This window comes from Chelonus insularis, unplaced genomic scaffold, assembly GCF_013357705.1.
Source record: "Chelonus insularis isolate UGA/USDA-ARS -01 unplaced genomic scaffold, ASM1335770v1 contig_208_pilon, whole genome shotgun sequence".
In the NCBI taxonomy this organism is placed as follows: domain Eukaryota; kingdom Metazoa; phylum Arthropoda; class Insecta; order Hymenoptera; family Braconidae; genus Chelonus; species Chelonus insularis.
In genome coordinates, this window is record NW_023276428.1 from 97,230 (window position 1) to 112,235 (window position 15,006).

At 27.7% G+C, this 15,006-nt stretch overlaps 6 protein-coding genes across 8 annotated transcripts; 3 read left to right on the forward strand and 3 right to left on the reverse strand.

The window, feature by feature from the left end:
• Positions 1 to 120: 120 nt before the first annotated feature.
• On the forward strand, positions 121 to 2,250 carry LOC118064475 (uncharacterized). 3 transcript variants are annotated; one of them, XM_035079098.1, is made up of 5 exons: positions 123 to 285; positions 347 to 504; positions 690 to 1,145; positions 1,261 to 1,626; positions 1,712 to 2,250. In XM_035079098.1, exons 3-5 carry the CDS (start codon positions 1,085 to 1,087, stop codon positions 2,017 to 2,019), a joined length of 735 nt encoding a protein of 244 aa, XP_034934989.1. In that variant the 5' UTR covers positions 123 to 285; positions 347 to 504; positions 690 to 1,084; the 3' UTR covers positions 2,020 to 2,250. The 3 variants fall into 3 exon arrangements, with proteins under 3 accessions (XP_034934988.1, XP_034934989.1, XP_034934990.1); XM_035079097.1 differs by having other exon boundaries at positions 121 to 504; XM_035079099.1 differs by lacking the exons at positions 123 to 285; positions 347 to 504 and having other exon boundaries at positions 683 to 1,145.
• A 383-nt stretch (positions 2,251 to 2,633) lies between these two features.
• On the forward strand, positions 2,634 to 3,848 carry LOC118064471 (uncharacterized). The gene is made up of 3 exons (XM_035079091.1): positions 2,634 to 2,782; positions 2,894 to 3,259; positions 3,350 to 3,848. Exons 1-3 carry the CDS (start codon positions 2,716 to 2,718, stop codon positions 3,655 to 3,657), a joined length of 741 nt encoding a protein of 246 aa, XP_034934982.1. The 5' UTR covers positions 2,634 to 2,715; the 3' UTR covers positions 3,658 to 3,848.
• A 1,177-nt stretch (positions 3,849 to 5,025) lies between these two features.
• Positions 5,026 to 6,229, forward strand: LOC118064467 (uncharacterized). The gene is made up of 3 exons (XM_035079087.1): positions 5,026 to 5,249; positions 5,344 to 5,709; positions 5,782 to 6,229. The coding sequence occupies exons 1-3, from the start codon at positions 5,183 to 5,185 to the stop codon at positions 6,087 to 6,089; spliced, it is 741 nt and encodes a 246-aa protein (XP_034934978.1). The 5' UTR covers positions 5,026 to 5,182; the 3' UTR covers positions 6,090 to 6,229.
• A 769-nt stretch (positions 6,230 to 6,998) lies between these two features.
• Jhbp3 (Juvenile hormone binding protein 3) lies at positions 6,999 to 8,435 on the reverse strand. Its single transcript, XM_035079052.1, has 3 exons — positions 8,305 to 8,435; positions 7,987 to 8,221; positions 6,999 to 7,659 (listed from the first exon to the last, which is right to left on the reverse strand). The coding sequence occupies exons 1-3, from the start codon at positions 8,369 to 8,371 to the stop codon at positions 7,218 to 7,220; spliced, it is 744 nt and encodes a 247-aa protein (XP_034934943.1). The 5' UTR covers positions 8,372 to 8,435; the 3' UTR covers positions 6,999 to 7,217.
• Positions 8,436 to 8,893: 458 nt separating this feature from the next.
• Positions 8,894 to 11,397, reverse strand: LOC118064470 (Juvenile hormone binding protein 2). Its single transcript, XM_035079090.1, has 4 exons — positions 11,150 to 11,397; positions 10,549 to 10,836; positions 10,331 to 10,480; positions 8,894 to 10,240 (listed from the first exon to the last, which is right to left on the reverse strand). Exons 1-4 carry the CDS (start codon positions 11,328 to 11,330, stop codon positions 10,089 to 10,091), a joined length of 771 nt encoding a protein of 256 aa, XP_034934981.1. The 5' UTR covers positions 11,331 to 11,397; the 3' UTR covers positions 8,894 to 10,088.
• An 837-nt stretch (positions 11,398 to 12,234) lies between these two features.
• On the reverse strand, positions 12,235 to 14,039 carry Jhbp16 (Juvenile hormone binding protein 16). Its single transcript, XM_035079089.1, has 4 exons — positions 13,780 to 14,039; positions 13,015 to 13,277; positions 12,829 to 12,940; positions 12,235 to 12,749 (listed from the first exon to the last, which is right to left on the reverse strand). The coding sequence occupies exons 1-4, from the start codon at positions 13,835 to 13,837 to the stop codon at positions 12,460 to 12,462; spliced, it is 723 nt and encodes a 240-aa protein (XP_034934980.1). The 5' UTR covers positions 13,838 to 14,039; the 3' UTR covers positions 12,235 to 12,459.
• Positions 14,040 to 15,006: the final 967 nt, after the last annotated feature.

Sequence of the window (15,006 nt, forward strand, 5' to 3'; positions counted from 1 at the left end):
CCCGACACTACCAGCAATGGGGTAATACAACACGTTAAATGCAACATAGATAACATAGAGAATGTACAAGTGTGGTTAATGGTTAGGACAACCCGGCGGTTAGATATTTTCTTTTCCTTAGTAACTCTTTTGCGGACTCTCGCTTTCGTTCGGTTAATGTCCAAAGTAAAAGAGAGTAGTAAATCAACTATAGTCATTATCTCTATTCTTGTCTATATCTTGTGGATGATGAAAATTTTCATTTCTTATTGTATACATTATAGTATACTCTGTTTATACTCCATGGTATTAATTTAAGAATTCTAACCTATGAAAAATATTTGATGAATTATTTTTACTATTTTAGTGAACATATTTAAAAAATTGCCATTGGAGTAATAAATATTGAACTTTTAATCACATTAACAATCTCTTAAGCAACGAAAGTAATAATGCAACTGCAGAACCCCAATCCTACGATCCGTAACAAAATATGCCACTGCTGCACAATCACGCGTCATTAGCGTAAGTAATAATAAGTGAAAGAAATCAAGTGAATACTTGACCAGATGTTCTGACCTCTACGAATAAGGGAACATTTGATTATCATCTCTTGGCCATAAGCATTTCGTTAAAATTTTTTCCATATTTATAATTATTCCTGTTTCTGCTATTAAAAAACTAGTCTTTTATTATATTCTATTTTTTAGAAAAAAAAAAAAAAATATTATATAATTACGATACAAGGTTTTATAATTTTGCTGCTGGACTCACAAAACAAGGAGATAGGAAGACCGGAAAAAACATCCGTATATACAAATATGAATATATGAAAAACGAAGAAATGAATAAAGTGAATGGAGACTTTGATGCTTTACATACGCTACACTACTAGTTAACTCAACCATGGCCCTGAAATTAACTTACATTAATAAATAATTCAACTCGGACGATTCTGTGGTCATTGCCAACTCAACCGCAGGTATATATTTGGCCCATCGCCCAAATGTAGTCAGTTTTTGGTTAGATCTTCATTGAAAACACACACCTTTGTCTGATTGGAACTTTTTAATTTTTATTTTATTCCATCAAATAATTATCCATTATGAAGTTACTACTAATTTGTTTCTTTTGTCTTTTCAACACTATTAGCTATGCTAAAGTCCGTGAGTATTTTTTACAGCTTTATTCAAAAATCAGATAGTGTGATGAAGATGCAATTGCATCTTTCTTTTTTAGAATGATTATATTTATTATAAGTTAATTTTAAATTGTATGTAGCTTCATACATAAAAGTGTGTGGACGAAGGAATCCTGAGTTAGACACGTGCATCAAAAATAGTGTTGAATCACTACGTCAAGTACTTCGTACTGGAATTCCTGAACTTCAAGTACCTTCTCTTGATTACCTAGAATTGGATGAAGGATTACCATTAGCTGACACTAAAGAGCTAAAAGCTCATGCCAAGGATGTCAAGCTCCACAATTTAACTCTGTTTCAAATAAATCAACTCCATATTAATTTAGAATCAAAGTCAATTGAATTAGATCTCTTTTTGAAACATTTGAAATTAAATGGTGACTATGATGTCACAGCAAGGATTATAGTTCCAGTATCAGGCAAAGGACCAATTGAAATTGATGTGGGTAAGAATGGAAGATGTTATTTTATTAGAATTACTTGGAATTTAAGAAAACATTAGATACTAAAAATGACTTTTTATTTTCCTAGAAAACGTAAATGTCAAAACGACTCTTCGCTATCGTCTTATCAACACAAAAAAGGGAAAACAGCTATTCTTTACCTCAATGACTTGCAAATTATCCATTGAAACATATCATTCGAATTTCATCGCACGTGAAGGACCGGATGCAACTTTTTCAGAAGCTATTAATTCTGTTCTGAACAGCAGTCAACAAGAAATCATTGATGGAATTATTCCTAGTCTTGAAAAATCAGTATCAAACAAAGTTCTTGAACTTGCTAACAAAATATGTAAACACTTCACGTATGATGAACTTTTCCCTGATCATGAATAAAATATTTAACATATTCAAAGAGTTTAGAATAAACTATGATATTTTATTTAATCAATTTTTTAAGAATCAAATGTGATCTTATTATAATCAATAATTAATGTCATTGTAGAATTTGTTGTTAGTAGAGTTCAAGTGTATTCTAAGTTTTTTATGTTTACTTTAATTGTTATTTATAATCGTTATTTTAAGTGAAATTTTTTCAATAAATGAAAAGAGTTATTTCATAAAATATTTAATGACTATTTCATTTTTATGCCTGTTTTTCAAAGATTGTTCAATTATTTCATAACTGCAAATTATAACTCAAAAGTCACAATTATACAGTACGACATAAAATGATAAAGTCAATACAAAAGACTTAAAGTGTAAAAAAAAAGCTAATATCAATAATTTAGATACACAAACAGCACATGTGTGAGTGAGTTTAGAAAAAAGGTGTAATATATTGGTGCTTACTGATAATAATTAGAAAAATTTTCTGCGGTAAGTCAGTTATTATAGAAGGAAAACTTGTGTACTTTGGAGGGAAGGAGACAATGTTGTAAAGGATAAATTCTGGCCATGGCCCTGAATTAATTATTGAATGAATCAGCTAACGTAGTCTTTATGCATCTAACGAAGGTATAAATGAGTCTTCTCTGTTGATTAATCACAGTCATATTCTTGTACAACAGTTGAGACGCTCTGTTATTCAAGATGATCAAGTCTTTGGGATTATTGATAAATATTATTTTCCTGACATCTTTTGTCTTGGCTGAAGTTCGTGAGTAACTGAATGAAATTATTATTTGTGATAATGAAAAGAAATTTGAAAATACTTAAAATGTATCAAGTTTATGTAATGAATTAAGACAAAATGATTTTTGTTGAACAGCATCATACTTGCATGTATGTGGTCGAAGAGATCCAGACTTGGACAATTGTATCTTGAAGAGTGTTGATGCTGTACGTGCTAAGTTACTTGAAGGAATACCAGAACTTGATGTACCTCCCTTAGAACCTCTTTTATTACCTGAAGGACTACCTCTTGCCAATGCTGTAGATCTCAAAGCTTCAGCTAAAAATGTTAAACTTTGGAATGCAACAACGTTTTCGGCATCAGATTTTCATGCAGATCTTGAAAAGAAACAATTTTCTTATAAACTTCATTTCGATTCATTGAAGGTAGAAGGTGATTATGAAATTGATGCCAAAGTTCTTATCCCAATTCATGGAGTTGGATTCATTGACATTGATACATGTAAGTTTTTAATTACTTTCACATAATTTTACTGTCGTAATTATAATTTTTATAGGTACACACAAATTAATTGTTATTTTATTCCTCTAGCTGATATCAATGCAGATATTTTTCTTGGATATAAACTAATAAATACTAAAAAAGGACAACAATTGTATTTCACAACCATGTCTTGCAAAATAAAAATCGGTGACTACAAATGTGAATTTAGAGCTGTTGATACACCAAGTGCAACTCTTTCAGATGCCATCAACTCTGTCATCAATTCGAATCGTCAAGAAATTTTAGAATCTATTATTCCGGTACTTGAGAAAGCAATCTCAAGAAAAGTATTAGAAATTGCTAATAGTATTTGTAAAAACTTTACTTACGATGAACTGTTTCCAGATCGTGAATAAATTGTTTTGTATCTACCCTAGTATAAATTCAAGATAATTGCATCTTTTTTTTTTTATTTTTTTTTCCTAGGGTATCAGAACTTCTATTGAATGTTGAAAATCTAATTGTTAATTCAATGTTGAATTTTTTTTAATTTATACAAAAAATGTTGAAATATTGATTGTTAATAAAAAAAATTTGTTGTATCTTACACTAATTAGTATTTATTTATTTTTATTAGCTAACTTTATTGAAGAAAAGATGATTATCTATTCAAAATCCCTGACCGTCCACCTTGTGTTAAAGTCATATCTATTAAAAAACTCTGATTGTCTGTCTAAATTATAAAAATAGATTTTGTAGAAATTATGTCGAAATAATGTTTTTCAATTGAGTAAAAACATTTTTGAATATTCATGATAAAATTTTTTATTTAATTTAATTATATTTTGGTTTAAAAATTTATCTTGTCACTTGGTTCAATACCACGATGAGTGTAAATATAAATATTTGATTGATTATTTAAGAAAATCCTCATTTTTATAGACATCATGGGTCTTAATGAATAGTGATTAACTTAATGACCCAAACAATCAAATCAACGTAAGACTGACAGCAGATTTAGATGTTTCGACTTACGTATGTATTTTTCATCTTTTTTAAGCAGATAGACCTGAGATTGTCGTCAGAAAATTTAACGTCAGACAATGAATGGCAGTGTGATACAGAATATAAACAAACATGCATAAGTCTGACGAAAATTTTGACGTCAAGGCTGGTTATTAGGGAAATTGTTAAACTTAATGGATAATTTTTTTTTCCCCATATTAGAATAGACTTTATCTGAAAATGAGCAATACATTAGATCTGATTAAAAAAATGTGATAAATCAATACTCTAGATAATTTTATTCAAAATAATTCAGATCCAATGAAAAAGTAGTAAGACGAGAAAATTGTGACTTTTAAAAATTTTAATTTAAATGATCGACCGAAATCTTGTTACAATAAATTCTATTTTTTGTATTTATATGGCAGATCATTGCTAATAAAACAAGTTTATTGTATAACTATGCAGTGATTTATCTTTATCATTTTATCACCGAATCTGATAGACCAGTAAATTTATCTGGATGTCAAGTATGAGATGGAGAAGACAAAATTATTTCGACCCCTTATACAACAAGAAAAACAAGTTAATATTGTATTGAATACTAATACAAGTCAATAATTTACCATCACATACCAACACACATTGTTAATACAAGAAAAAACTGCTGGTATAGCATTCATATTTCTAACTATCAATATTAATTATTTTGAAAAACATCACTTATAAAGAACTAGTCATTAGATGGAAACTTCATTTATTTCTTAGACGAGATGGGATTATTGTTGATAGATTCTGACCGTGGCCCTGAATTAATTATGGAGTGAATCAGCTAATATACTATTTATAAGTTTATCGAAGGTATAAATTAATCTTTTCTTTTGATTAATCTTAGTTGATATTTAATAGAACAAGTGATACGTTGTGCTGCTGAAAATGATCAAATCATTTGTGTTTTGGTTTAATTTTATTTTTTTACTGCCTTCGGTTTTCACTGAAGTTCGTAAGTAATAGCTACATATCTTCAAAATTTGATTATTATAAATTCGAATTTTTATTAAATTATTTTTCTTACAATTGAATAATATTGATTATAGCATCATACTTACCAGTTTGTGGTAGAAGAAATCCAAAATTGGATGAATGTATTTTAAATAGTGTCAAAACAGTAACTCCACTATTAGTACGAGGAATACCAGAGCTGAAAGTGCCTCCAATAGAACCTCTTTTTCTACCTGAAGGGCTTTCATTTTACAACCTCAAGGATTTTTCAGCGTCTACTAAAAATGTTAAACTATCAAATCTTTCAGCATTTGAACCAAGTAATTTTCATGCAGATCTTGATAAAAAAACCATAACCTTCAAGGTACATTTTGATCAAGTAAAAACAGAAGGTGATTATGTTGTTGATGCCAAAATTCTAGTTCCAATCCATGGAGATGGTTATATTACTATTGATTCATGTAAGTTTTTATCAACTTTTTGTTCTTTTTAAGTAAAACTATTTCATTAATAAGTTTTTTCTATCATTATAGATGATATTAATGCAGATGTTGTGCTTCAATATAAATTAATAAGTACCAAGAAAGGACAACAATTGTATTTTACAGGAATGACCTGTAAAATGAAAATTGCTGATTATAAATGTAACTTTACACCATATGATAAATCAAGTACAACTCTTGCTGATGCAATCAATACTGTCATCAACTCTAACCGTCAAGAAGTGTTGGAAACTTTTATTCCCATTCTTGAAAAAGCTATTTCAACAAGAGTACTTGAAATTTCTAATAAAATTTGCAAAAACTTTACTTACGACGAACTGTTTCCAGATCATGAATGATATACTCAAATACACTCAAATCATATTAATGTTACCTTGAAAAAATAAGTTTATATAATAAAACATGTTCTAGGACAATCAGTCAAATTTATAAATTGACAAAAAATTTGAAATTATAATAAATATTGTTATTTGATAAATTTCATTGTCCTTTTTTTTTTAAAAAATATCTGTCCAAGCATTAATTTATTTTCCTCTTTTTTTTTATTCCAAAGCAACTAATTACTAAATTTATTTCGATTGTGATATAATCAATTTTAGATTTAAAGGAAAAAGGAATTCGATGGAATCATTTAACCAGTATACAAAATGTCAAATTGATAAACGTATTCGGTAATGAAAAAAAAAATTTTTTTCTATTGTTGCAAAAGAGTGGAAAAAAACACAAAAGAAAAGAAAAAACTTCTTATTTACATAAATACATGACCTTCACTATTACTATCCGTTATTCTTGCGTGATTCATGGCAACTGATTGTCCTAGCAAGTCTTAAATAACTTCCGTAATTTTGTACTGTCTTTCAATAAGTACATATTATCAATTTCATCATGATTAACATCTGCACTATATATAAATGAGTTTCATTTCCCGGCTTGCTTATTATCAGATTATTTACGGAAACTTCTTTTTGTTACAGAAAACAATAAATTATCAAATAAACGCTTGACTTACTGATTTATAATGTTCAATGTCCGAGGAATATTTAATAAGATCATTTATTTCTTGTCAATTATAGTGAAATTGAATTTTTTGTAAATTTTAATTATTCTATAAAATATTTTTTTAATTTAAAATTAATTATGTAATTACATATTGAAGAAAACAAAGAAAAAATTATGCTATGAGGTACTTTTATTAATTTAAAGCCATAATTAAATATTAAAATATAATCATTAATAAATACAACATTTATTCAAAAATTTGTACACGCTTCCATTTATTTGCTGACAATATAATTTAATAATGATAACAAGTTATTTTCGACATCATCTTGTTCGACAAATTTTTTTTATTTTTTGTACAGACTGAATTATTTGAAAAAGAAAAAGATTATAAAAACATGTATATACAAATTAACCATCACTCAAATAACAATAGCATATTTAGTTAGATAATTTCGCATGATTTACTATAATGGGAATAATTGTTCGTAAGTAAAAATACTAACTATACTATTACCAACTTCTAAGAAAACATCAGCTAAAGCCTTTTCTATCAAAGGTTTTAACTCACGTAGAATAGCATCAAAATTGGAATTTATTGCTGAATTAATAACTTCACCGATTGCTTTTTGACCGCCAAAGAGATTATCAAGTTTCAAAGATCCTTTATGAACAGTTATTTTTAGGTTGAAATCATCTTTAACACGTAAGTATTCAACACCTGCATCATTTTTATAAATTTCTCCTGTAAACTTGACTGCTCCTGTACAATCAGTAAAGTTACCGGTCATACGACCGGATCCAGTCACTGGAAGCAATAATATCCGTCCATCAACGTCATATTCACCGTCTACATAAAGATGAGGTAAAACGATGTCCAGTTTATAAATGAGGTTGGTCATATCTGCTCTTTAATCATTTACAAAAACAAAAATAAAACATTAATATATTTTTAAAAATCATTTTACAATAGAAAATAATATTAAACCCGTATAATTCTACTCAGTAGCTTTTCATAAATATTTTATGGGCTGACCATGGGTATCTAATACATCTAGTGAATACTAAAATGTACATGTCTATGAAAGAATGAAAAAAAGTAAAATACGTAAAAGGCAAATAAATAACACTGTTATTTATGGCAATTTATTTGCAAATAAATAGAGGAATGAGTTTGACTGTTTATCAAGTTTTAAAAATGAGTCAGTATGAGAAAAATAAAAATAAACTACTTACTTCATACTAGCAACAGTGAAATCACTTGCACCAAAAGCATTGATATTTTTTCCTGCTATTCTGATGCCTCCTTGGCCCTCAGCTATAACTATTTCTTTCAATAAAAGAGGCTCCAGGGATGGAAGATTATATTCAGGTACACCTTTGACTAAATATGGCCTTAAATGTTCAACGCTACTTTTGATACAATTGTCAATATCAGGATCATTTCGTTTGCAAACATGAAGAAATTCAGCTGATGAAAAAATAATTTTAATAAATTATTTATTTAAAATAATAATAAAGGAAAAGGAACTAATTGTAAAAATAAATATTTACGCAGATCTACTGATTGCACTGTTGCTACAAATGATATAACGATAATTGATAGAACAAATTTCGACATTGTACTAAAGGTTTTGGAGGAAGACAAGTATTTGAAAGAGGAATTAAATTCGATCTACAAAGTAACATCAATCTGTGCTTCAATATATTGGATTCGAAAAAGCTTAAGTGGGATTTGTATCAAATGGAAATTGCCAGTTTCAAAGTCGTCAACGAGGAAGTGCTCCCACTTCTTTTCCACCTCCTCCAACAATAAGTATCTGAGATGCTCACGTAGTCAAACTTATTGTTATTTTCCCCCTAATCCTCCACTACGTAATTGTTTCGTCTTGATTTATCTGGTATTTTCGACGTTCATGTACATGACAGATCACGTGAAACAATTGACTGTTATGATATGTCAGAGTATAAATAATTACAACTTCATTTTCATTCTTGATATGATAATCGACTTTTTTCGTCTGATTCATAGTAACCTGTTGACGCAATTTTTCTTGAACAGTTACAAATCATTTCATCAAATTTCTTTTTTAATGTTTCATTGACAATAAATCATTGATTAATTCTTGATTTGGTGGTAACATTCAACAATAAAATCGTTTACGGTTGAATCATCAGAGATTTACAAAAAAATGTAAATAATTATTTTCCAATAACAATTAATACAATTACGAATTGCACTGCAGTCACAAAAACAAATTAGAGGAGTTATTTCGCTTGACATAATTCATTACATAACTTTCCTTCATAGATACAATGTAGATTTATTGTTAAAACTTACCACAATCAGCATTTCGACACGTGAATTGTACAATGTAATGTGTAAGTATATGAGTCATTTAAAGAGATGCATTTTGATAGTTATCCTATTTATTAAAGGTTAAAAAAATGCTTTTTATTAAATCGATTCCACAAATTGTCATGACTTTTCAAAAAAAATCAAATTCTAAGTCAAAATAATTATTACTTCTATTCATACAATTTTCATTAAAATTTTTCTTGTTCAATTTTTAGTTTTATTGTAATTGTTTTTAAAATCGAACCAATTCTTTTTATGAAATAGTTATAATCAACAATCGTCAATTTTATTAAAAAATTTCTCAAAAAATATTTTCATCTAATTTATAATTCTCTATTTTTTTTCATGCTCACAAGTTGTCTACCAAGGATCTAACTCCATTTCATGATCTCTACAAGATGATTAATAGTATTTTTTATATTTTTTACTTTGAACTTAATGCTTCTAATATACAACTCAACTTTACATATGTTAAAAAAACCAATTATCTTTCATACATTTGTAAATGTGAGTTAAAACTATATAACTCAGTACTAAAATAATGGTCGTAAATTAGATTATTTTCATTCTTTTTTTTTTACTAAAATTACAGTCTTATTTAATAAATATAAATAAAATTATATCATTACACTAAACTTTAATCAATTAAAAAAATTCTCTATTATAATTTGTAGTATCAAACGTCATTTATCATTCTTCATTTTCACCTTTGTCATTATTAATCCATTTGCTGATTATCTTTTATTGAATTTCAATGCTGTGTCAATAATGACTACTATAAATCACATATATAAAATATTCAATGATTTTATAATAACAAACTGTATGTAAAATTTGTTTCTATCATACATTGGAATAAAAATCATATAAATGTCAATATTATGAAAAATAATTTTTAAAATTTACATTCCTATATTTTATATTCAGTCGTGAATAACAATAAAAAAATAATCAGCCTAAAATATATTATAATAAATAATTAATCAGTGATCCAAGCATCATAAGGAACTTGGGCGAATAATTTTTCAACAAAAACAGTCATAACTTGTACAAGTTTTCGTCTTAAATCAGGTTTCATTTCTTTCAACAACTCTTGACTATTGGTGTTGATGAAAAGATTCAATGCAGCTTCTAAAATATTTGAAAACAAAATTAATTATTAGTGGGAATTGAATTTATTCTGATAAGCAGTAAAATATACTAATCATCATTAATACATACGTAGTATTGTGTTGCCATCATGAACATTTTCAACTCCCATTTTAATACTTTGAACGCTAAAGTCCATTTTCAATTGTTGTAATTGCAGGAATTTACGACCTTCATTCATATAAGGTTTAGCTCGTAGAAATACTTTCGCTTTAACTCCATCTGGAAAACAGTAAAGTAAAGAATTAAAATATAATAACGAACTCATCATAAAAAGTATCACAGCTTACCATAAACACCCCAATAATCTCCAGCTCCACTAGCTTGAACAAGAATAAGTGTACCACTTGATTGGTATTTGGCTACAGCTCGAATTTTTGGAATAGTAAGGGCCAATTGTAACTGTACTTCATCATCACTGATTCGTGTTCTAAGACCTGTAATTCTCAATGACGACACTCCCCTTGCAGTGACATCACGGAATTGTGCCTTGTAACCATCAGCTCCACCACCCAAAGTAATGTGGACTTCGTCTAATACTATTGGCTCTACTTCTGGATAATCCAATATAGGAAGACCTGTAAAAAAGTAGAACTTTGAAGAGGATGTATTCTTTCTATAAAAGAAAAGCAAAAGGTACTTTATAATATGAGACTTTAAATTTCATATTTAAATTACCGTTATAACCTAATTTTCACATACATTATTACTATTTAATTTAAAAATATATTTGATGACAACAAAAATTAAAATTACTATTGATTATTTTGCCAAAGCGTCTTGTAGAAATTGAAAAAATATATTAAAAATATCATGAAGTCAGCTAGAAAATTTAAATAAATTAATTATAAAGAGATTTAAGAAATAAAAGTTGTTTCAAATGTATTTTACCGTGTCGGAAATGTTCCGTTAATACATTAGCAGATCTTGCAAGGCATGCTTCAAGTTGTGGATCACGTCTTGAACAAGGCTCCAAAAATTCAAGTCCTCTGTATTTTCCTAGTGCTTGTACTTGATAATTAATTGAAATAAAAACTACTAAACTGTAACACAACAATCCTCTAACCTTCATCTTAGGAATAAATATTGAAAATAAATAACGGATTCAACGAACGGACAGAAGTTCTACGTCCCGAGTGATCGGACAGTGGTTGATGCGATGAGACTTATAGTACCTACCTTGACATTGCCCCTCGCTGGAGAATAAGGTCTGGTACCATAAAAGAGAAAGAGTGGGGTTTAGACCGTCAGCTTCTTCAAACTTTCTTTAAACTCACGTACATGTATATTTTATAGTGTTCTTTATATACAATCAAGCTGTACAGTAATTGAAACATGAATATTAGCAGCATTTCATTTCTACCATTGAAGAGTTATATTACTTATTTAAACTTTCGCAGAGATCAATGACCCAAAAATTAGATGGATAGCTAAGTACTTTCTTTATGTATTTTTAATGAAAAATAAAAGCGACAATTAGCATAAAATCATTATTGCTATTACAATTTAAATCAATGCAGAATTTAATTATATTTATATAATAAACAAAGATTGAAAATTTAATGTTAAAAAAAAATTGAAATTATAATAATATCAAGTGTGATTTTTTTAAATATTGATTTTAGATAAAATTAGTCTTTGTTTTAATACTAATTATATTTAGTAATTAAAAGTTGTTATTGTTAAAATAAAATCAGAGTCAGGTCTTTATTTTCTTCTTGTAATAATTTTTCATAAATACGTGGTCTACTTTTGTATTCAGTGAAGTGTAACTGGTTATCGATAGTAAAAATGTAGGGTCAAAGACCTTTGATAGTCTTAGGTTTTCAAGGTAAACGACTGAGATCAACCGACAAATATGGTGATTCTTTAAAGTATAATTACTAATTCAGTTGGGGCTTTCAGAATTTAAAATAAATGTTTATTCAAAAATGTAACAAATATCTTAAATGTTTATTTACACAAAAATATCAATTTATGTATGTACATTATTTGATCACTTAATGAGATCACTTCTTTTTACAATACACATTACTTAACAAATGTACAAATCTACTCAAGTGATAAATTAATTACAAAAAATCATATGAAAGGCACACGAAGAATTGTTCTGAATGATAAACTATTGATTTTAGTCAATATTTTATCATTCAACGTCTACTTTTAACTAAAAAAAAAATTAAACTGTCACTTTTTAAAAATTATTTGGCTTTTTTCTTGATTACTTTATCAAATGGAAAGTTTTGAAATGCTTGACCAAATATTTCAGTAAACGCAGTAGACACAATTTCATTGATGATTCCACGCGTAACAACAAAACCTGGTTGCCAAGCACCATTTATTATTCGATCAAGAAAATTTTCCAATATATTTCTTCCACGTAACAGATTAGAAATGTGTAATTTCAGATCACGAATAGTTTGAACTTCAACTTGCACTTTCAATTTCTCGAGTGGATTCTTGGTGATTGTTGTAGTTTGAACCAAGTCATCTGTTAATAAAAATCATTTTTATTACCAATAAAACAATGCCTTAAAAATAATAGTTTGAAAAATATAAATAATACATACATAAATCTAATGTAAACTTTCCTTTATTAACGACTTTAGGACCGAGTAAAGTACCTTCGAACTCGTAATATCCTGATAAAAATTTCGCTGGAAAGCTTTGTGTATAAACAACCTGTGAAAATAGATAAATTAACGAATGTTATTTAAAAAAGTAATTATTTAATTGATATTGAATAATAAATTTACCTTATAGTTAGATAGGTCACTGACAAATTTAGTCACTTTGCTAGTTGTCCAACCACTTTCTGTTACATTTCTCAGTGTCAAAACAAAACCAAGATTGGCGAGACCTCGTTTCACTACTATTTCATCCGCAAAAAATGGATCGAATGGTTTAATATTATATTTTGGCACACCTGTTTTAAAATATGGTCTGATGGAATTTAATCCCTCTCTAATGCAAGCATCAAATCCACTGACATCGGGATGACAATTTTTAAAAGCATCTTCTGTAGATCGGGTAAGATAACATGGTTTATAATGAAAGATTAACTTTCTAATTTAATAATAATTGTAATAATAGATAGTAACTTTTGAAAATTCACTTAAACACTTTTTAAAATATCTAATTATTGAATTGTCAACTATTTTTTTCCCCTAAGTTGAATTCTACTCAGTGTTGCAAAGTCAATAATCATGTTAATAATTAACAATTATACTGAAATTATTAATGGAAAATTTTGAGTATTATAAAAAATTACGCAAGTTCTTTGCTTGATTTCACTTTCACCGATTAAGACAAATTACTCTACAATTTAATCTTTTTTCAAAAAAAATTCATATCGTATCTATATGAATTAATAATTAATCATTGTATGCGATCAACTATTAATTAAAGAGGATAACAATTATTATCATGAAAATTGTTGACAAAGAAGCATAAAAAATATAACATGACCTATATTTAATATTAATTAATCTTTCGATGCAATTTATTGTAATAATACGTACCAAATTCGCAGAATGATAAGCTGAATAAACAAAAAAAAATCACTGAAAACTTAAACATTTTTAGGTTTCACTAATTTTTGGTCCTTACGTGTTCTCTTGAAATGTTGTTCTGCCTTCCTGGCCTTGCGGTCAATGAGCCAAGATAGTACACACTGCGTGATCCAAGTTTGGTATATACAACAAATACATACGAATCCTGTTGCTCGCGCTTTCACTCTTTGCAATGCATCTGAAACTACTCAGACTTAATCTTCTGAATTTTCGAATTCGTCTTATATAATCCTTCGAATCCCACCTTTACCTACATTCTTTCAAATGAAAAGAAAAAGTAATCGGGTAAAAATCAACGAGATTTATCAATTACATGATTTATAATGAATGTTAGATCGTCTACAGTAATAACATTTAAATATTCAATAATCCTTGAATTATGTTTTTTTTTTTTTTTTACTTTGAGTGTGTGAATAATTTATGATCAATTGTTAGACTTATTGTATACATGTCTAATTATTTAAATTTTTAAAATAATTACTTTCTAGTTTTTTTTTTTTTGCCTAATCACCAATACGTGGTTGTATCTGCTTAATTAAAATAAAATTTATGCTTTGATTTTGAAATAAATTATAAAGTAAATGGTATGACGATAGTTTTGGTGGTAATATTCCATTATTATAAATAATGTTGTTAGATTAAAATTATACATAATTTATTACATTATTTATTGTTTAAAATAAGGTAAAAAGATGGTGGAAATTATCACCGAAAGATTGCCCAGAATTTCCATTGATTGGATTAAGATGTAACTTCTACATGGCTAAATTTTTGCATTACATTTCATTACCATTGCTGTGAACATGAAATTGCAATCACTATTTGATATATATTTTTATCAACGCAATTACGATGTAATATATTATTTAATGGGATGCAATACATAACATAACATAAGAATTAAATGATTTTCACGTAACATACGTGTAATTGAAAATAAAATAACGTAAGATGTCTCAGAGATATGGGTAGTTATATTATGTCAATTCAACATAAGTACACAGAAGAAAAAAAAAAAATACTTTGTTGCTGCAATTGATCGGAAGTCCGTTTCTGCAACAATCTTTATTTCTATTTAATCAGAACAAAAAATCTCTTAGAATATTCAGATGACTGATAGTAGAATGGAATTTATTAATAAATTATAATTTCTATGATGATGAAAAATAAAATATA